The sequence below is a fragment of the Mustela nigripes genome, chromosome X (assembly GCF_022355385.1).
Source record: "Mustela nigripes isolate SB6536 chromosome X, MUSNIG.SB6536, whole genome shotgun sequence".
Classification (NCBI taxonomy): Eukaryota; Metazoa; Chordata; class Mammalia; order Carnivora; family Mustelidae; genus Mustela; species Mustela nigripes.
In genome coordinates, this window is record NC_081575.1 from 82,761,798 (window position 1) to 82,767,797 (window position 6,000).

At 58.8% G+C, this 6,000-nt stretch overlaps 1 protein-coding gene across 2 annotated transcripts in view; it reads left to right on the forward strand.

Annotated features, from left to right (window-relative positions):
• The window catches only part of SYN1 (synapsin I), a 46,619-nt gene that overhangs the window by 38,703 nt on the left and 1,916 nt on the right, over window positions 1-6,000 (forward strand). For both annotated transcript variants that reach the window (XM_059385699.1, XM_059385700.1), the window contains exons 6-12: window positions 2,251-2,313; window positions 3,013-3,155; window positions 3,254-3,328; window positions 3,435-3,537; window positions 4,618-4,764; window positions 5,152-5,239; window positions 5,333-5,918. In XM_059385699.1, coding sequence (XP_059241682.1) covers window positions 2,251-2,313; window positions 3,013-3,155; window positions 3,254-3,328; window positions 3,435-3,537; window positions 4,618-4,764; window positions 5,152-5,239; window positions 5,333-5,918 — 1,205 coding nt within the window. The remainder of the gene's footprint in view (window positions 1-2,250; window positions 2,314-3,012; window positions 3,156-3,253; window positions 3,329-3,434; window positions 3,538-4,617; window positions 4,765-5,151; window positions 5,240-5,332; window positions 5,919-6,000) is intronic.

A 6,000-nucleotide genomic window follows, 5' to 3' on the forward strand; every position in this document is an offset into this window, starting at 1 on the left:
TAAGTCAGCGCTTGGCCGGAGGGAGCTGCGCAGGAAGGGAAAGCCCCTCACGGACGCTGCTTCCCAAGGCCGGCTCTGACTCCCCAGCCTGAGTCAGCCCCAAGTCGGGCTGCATGTCTACACGTGAGGGGTTCTGGGCTTCTGGTTTGTAGTGCGGGCTTTGAAACCGGGGGGGGGGGGGGGGGGGGGGGGCGGTGCTGTCAAGGAGGGGTATCCAGGTGTGTGGTCCCCGGGGGGAGCCCGATGGGTGGTGAAGAAGGACCGTGGGGCCGGCCGGGTGTGCGGAGCAGACGCCCCATCATTGCCCACAGCATGCCAAGTGCTTTGGGCCTCCGTGGTACCCCTTGTACAGATCAGGAAACTGAGGCCCAGGGAAGGTTCAGCGACCTGCCTGGGGGTGCCATGTGGCCTGAGGAGGAGGAGAGGCCGAGAGTCAAAACGCAGGGCTCTCCGGGGGAATCCTAGAGAGCAAAGCTCCCTGCCCTCCTGCACACAGGGGCCAGCACAATCGCGCACCGACACCCGACACCCAGGGCTGTGTTCAGGCTCAGGTCCAGCGCAAACAGGGAATGTTTATGAAAAGAGGGGCCTAGAAACCTGGGGGATTGGCGGTGGGGTGCGGGGGGTGCGTGTGCACTAATGCGCAGCTCTCCTGTGTCTCTGCCTCCAAGAACTGCGTGTGTGCCTTTAGGTGGCGTGTGCCCCTCTGCGTGGTGCAGGCGTGCTCCATGTCACTTCAGGGAGTTGCCCGTCAGCCTCTGCAGAGCGGGGCGAGGTTGCACGTGTAATTGTGGACGTGGTGTTCGGCTCCGAGCTGCGTGTGCGCTGGAGCCTTGCGTCAAGCGCCGCCTCTGCATTGTCACACTGGAATGCTAACTAGAGGATCCCCGTAACCCCTGTCCCAACACCGTGCCTCTCAGGGTCCCGTCATGACGCCAGTCATTTGGGAAATGAGGAAGGTGGGGGTGCGGGGAGAGAGGGTGAGGCCTGAAGGTCAATCGGTCATCCTGAGCCTGCGGGCTTCCTGTGCCTGTCGGGAACTGGGAACCGCTGCCGCCGCCCCCAGCAGCCCCTCCGGGAAAGCCATTTCTGGGGGCGAGAGGGCGAGGGGGCGGTGGTGCAGGGCCCCCGAGTTGGGGGCGCCCGGCCCCGGCCCCTCTCCCCAGCCAGGGTCGCAGGGCACTCGGGGTACCCCCACACTCAAATGCGTGTGTGTGTGTGTGTATTTCCGTTTGTATAGATGGCAAGGCATGTTTTGTGTGTGTGTGTGTGTGTCCCTAGATGTACGTTTTGCTCCCCGGGTGGCGTGGTGTGGGTGGTTATGTGACTACCTAGAAAGGTGGGTATCTCTATAGGAGGCATGGGTTCTGTTCTTTGTGCAGATGCCTGGGAGTGTTGCGTGTGTGTCTGTGAGTGTTGAGTCTGTGCCCGGTTGTGTCATGTGTGCCTGTCAGTTGTGTGTGTCTCTGGTGCATTCTGAGGGTCGTCTCTGTATTGCGTGGGTAATCCTCCATGTTGTGTATCCTTCTGTCTGGTAGGTTTGGGTGAGAGGAAAGGGGCTGCACGCATGTGTGTGTGTGTGTGTGTGTGTGTGTGTGTGTCTGCTGCTGGGCAAGGAGGCTGGCCGGGAGTGCCTGCCCCAAAGTGCGAGCACCCGGCTGGCTGAACGACTATGTGGATATCTGTAGCCAGAGAGCAGAGTGTGCCCAGAGCCTGTATTGGTTCTGGGTCTTTCCATCTTGCTAGTGTTGACATGTGTGGGAATCTCTGGGTTTGGTTGTGTAGGTCTGAGTTCTGAGGGTTTGTGTGCAGGTCTGTAGGTTGCGTCTGTGTATGACTGATGCTCACACGAGGCCTGGCTGAGGGGTCTGGTTACTGTGTGCTCACCACCACACCCCCGTGCACGCACAAGTACACACTCACTTCTCTATTATCCATTCACTGTCAAAACAAACTTTCCCTTTTCCGGAAAAGTCCCCCACCCCTATCCCATGCCTCTGCCCGGGAAAGCAGAGGCGGAATGTCTGGCACTTGGGGGTAGTGGAGGGAGGGATGGGCAGGCAGAGCTCAGAGTTCGATTCTGGGCTCAGAGACGCTGTGTGACACCCTTGCTGCTGTCTGTCTCTGACTCGCCTCTTCTGGGAAGTGGCTCCTGATGTGGCTCCCGCTAAATGGGCTTCTCTCAGTGCCATCCCCCTGGCGATCAGACCCCCAGCCCTGACCATGCTCTGCCCTCCCCTCCCCAACCAGCTCAGCAGCACGACGTACCCTGTGGTGGTGAAGATGGGGCACGCACACTCCGGGATGGGCAAGGTGAGTCCCCAGACGGGTGTGTGTGTGTGTGTGTGTGTGTGTGTGTATGGTGCACACTCCTGGCATTGTGCATATATGTGTACATGTATATTGCATAGTCAATGCACCGCAGTCATTCTGTATGCTTGTGTGTCCTGGGGCATCTTTATCAATGTGTATTGTTTCCCTTGCATTCTTAGATTATGGTGGCCCAGTCTCTGTCAGACATTCGGCCAGTTCTGTGTGTCCTGTTCTTTTGTTCGTGCATCCTGCTTCGTGCCTCTGTGTATGCATGCCTCTGGGTTGAACATACAGCATGTGATCTTTCAAGTTCAAGGGTTTCAAGGTCCTGTATGCTTTCCATCCCCCTGACCCTGGCGCTGTGTATGTAGGAAACAGACTTGGGATGTGTATGTTCGTGTCTGTGCTTCTGCGTGCTTTCCTGTTGTGTGGACCACTGACTTTGGGTCTGGGTACTCCATACACAGCTTTACTGATATAAAAGTCACTGCCCATAACACTTACCCACTTGAAGTGGACAATTCAATCGTTTTCAGTATGTTTCAAGTCGCATCTCCCCACCTGTGTGTCTGTTGCGTCCATGTGAAAACTCTACTCAGCTTCCCGGGCCGTCGGCGTGCATGCCCCCACCCAGAGGCCTCCCCAGGCCCACGGCTGCCCTGACCTCAGCAGGCCCTGATCCCCACCCTGCCCCCACAGGTCAAGGTGGACAACCAGCACGACTTCCAGGACATTGCGAGTGTTGTAGCGCTGACCAAGACGTACGCCACCGCCGAGCCCTTCATTGATGCCAAATATGATGTGCGTGTCCAGAAGATCGGGCAGAACTACAAAGCCTACATGTGAGTGAAGAGACCAGGGCCGGGGTCAGGGTCCCCTGCCCTGGGCAGCCCAGGCTCCCCTAAGCTTCTGTCCTCTCTCCTCTTGCCCCCCACCCCAGGAGGACGTCAGTGTCAGGAAACTGGAAGACCAACACTGGCTCCGCAATGCTCGAGCAGATTGCCATGTCTGACAGGTAGGGGTGGCCCAGGCCTGGCTGGCGGGCAGGTTGGGGGAGGGGGGTAAGCGTGGCGCGCCCCAAGCCAGGCGCTGACAGGCTGCCTTGCTCCCCATCTCGGCAGGTACAAGCTGTGGGTGGATACATGCTCAGAGATTTTTGGGGGACTGGACATCTGCGCAGTGGAAGCACTGCACGGCAAGGACGGAAGGGATCACATCATTGAGGTGGGAGCACCCAGAAAGTGGTGGGAGTAAGGAGGGAGCGGCGGGCGCATGAACCCTGCAGCTCTCCATGGCCCAGCCGGGGGCTACTAAAGCCCTCTGCAAACTGTAAAACACCTTATAAAGCAGGAAATGCCACGGGAACAGCAAAGTGCCTTATAAAACTATTTAAAAAAAAAAAAAAAGGAGCTCTGTAAACTGGGAGGGAGGTCCCTGTTATCGGAGCAAAGCACTTCAACATTCCAGAGTTCTTTATAGACAGCTGTGCCTCTGGGAAACAGTAAAGCCATTTATAAACTCTAAAGCGCCTTGAAAAGTGGAGAGCTTGGTAAACGGTAGGTAGCACTTTATCCGTGGTAAGGCATTTTGTAAACAGTGGTGCCCTTGCAAAGCACTTTCCAAAGTCTAAACACACCATGTATCCCCTAGTCCCTTGAAAAGGATAGCGGCATTGTAAACTGTAAAGCACCATATAAGCCACAGAGTTCTTCGCGAACGAACAAGCACCAAGCACACTGTAAAGCAGGAGTTGGTAAAGGTTTTCTGTCAAGGGCCAGAGAGCGCACATTTCAGGCTTTGTGGGCTGTATGGTCTCTGTTGCAGCTGCTCTGCAAAAGCAGCTGAAGTCAATATGTTAAAAGAAAGTAAGAAAGAAAAAAAAAAAAGGCACGGCTGTGTTCCCCTAAAACTGTATGGACATAGAAATTTAAACTTCATATATTTTCACGGGGCATGGAATCTTCTTGTGGTTTTTTCCTCCCCAACAATTAAAAAATGTAAAACCCAACCCTTAGCTTGCAGGGTCATCCCCAAACGTAGGGGGAGGTGCAGATTTGGTCCCACACTCCACAGGCCTGATTGTGGAACTCTACTCTACGCTGTAGGTCCCCCACGCCCCTTCCTGAGCTGTAAGTTACCTTGTGAACAACAGGCCTTCCTTACACTGCGAAACTGATGCCTCTCAGCCTGAATCTGCTTCCTTGGCAGCAGCCCATGCCTTTCAAAACAGAAGGCGCTTTGTCACTGTCCCCCTCCCAGGGACCTGCCGCCTCTCTCCTCACTGGACCCCATTTCCTTCCCCAGGTGGTGGGCTCCTCCATGCCGCTCATCGGGGACCACCAAGATGAAGACAAGCAGCTCATCGTTGAGCTTGTGGTCAACAAGATGGCCCAGGCCCTGCCCAGGCAGCGGCAGCGGGATGCCTCCCCTGGCCGGGGGTCCCACAGCCAGGTCAGGCCCCCAGTGCTGGGAGAAGGCCAGGCTGGCCCGAGGAGGCTGGTGGCGGGCCAGCCAGCCCCGGTCACACCACCACAGAGCTAATCAGTAGCAGGCAGAGGGCACAGCCATGACCCATGTGTGGCGGCAATGACCAGTGGTTTTAAAAAAAACATGATAAAACAGCTGCTATCCTGCTCCCCCCCACCCGCCCCCGAGTGCCTCACAGCCACCCCCTGGGAACTAGCCCCCCGCCAAACACACACAGCCCCACATCCCCTCAGCTCAGCCACAGACTCGACAACACCCAGCACAGGGGGAGCCCGTGTCATTTTGATTGGCTGAGGCTCAGGCTGGCCGGTAACTATTTTGAACCTCTCCTGCTCTGCTCCTCTGCCACAGACTCCGTCCCCAGGGGCCCTGCCCTTGGGCCGCCAGACCTCCCAGCAGCCCTCGGGGCCTCCGGCTCAGCAACGACCTCCACCACAGGGTAAGTGAGGGACCAGCTTCCGGGACCCCTACGGGACTGGCAACCACCCCCCCCCGCCACGCCTCTCACGTGTGTACTTTTTCTGTCCCTCAGGTGGCCCTCCACAGCTGGGTCCAGGCCCACAACGCCAGGGACCCCCGTTGCAGCAGCGCCCACCCCCACAGGGCCAGCAGCACCTTTCAGGCCTTGGACCCCCAGCTGGCAGTCCCCTGCCCCAGCGCCTACCAAGTCCCACATCAGCACCCCAGCAGCCTGTGTCCCAGACCCCACCGCTGACCCAGGGCCAAGGCCGCCAATCCCGGCCGGTGGCAGGAGGCCCTGGGGCACCTCCAGCAGCCCGCCCCCCTGCTTCCCCATCTCCCCAGCGCCAGGCGGGACCCCCACAGGCTACCCGTCAGACATCCGTCTCTGGTCAGGCTCCACCAAAGGCCTCAGGGGCCCCTCCGAGCGGTCAGCAGCGCCAGGGCCCACCCCAGAAACCCCCGGGCCCTGCCGGCCCCACACGCCAGGCCAGCCAGGCGGGTCCCATGCCCCGCACTGGGCCACCCACCACGCAGCAGCCTCGGCCCAGTGGCCCGGGCCCTGCTGGACGACCCTCCAAGCCACAGCTGGCCCAGAAACCCAGCCAGGACGTGCCACCACCCGCCACTGCCGGGGGACCCCCGCACCCCCAGCTCAAGTAAGAGGACCCCACGGCAGCCCTTGCTTTGCTGCTCACAAAACAGGCTCCCGAACCAGGAGAGTAGCCCCAGCTCCCAGGC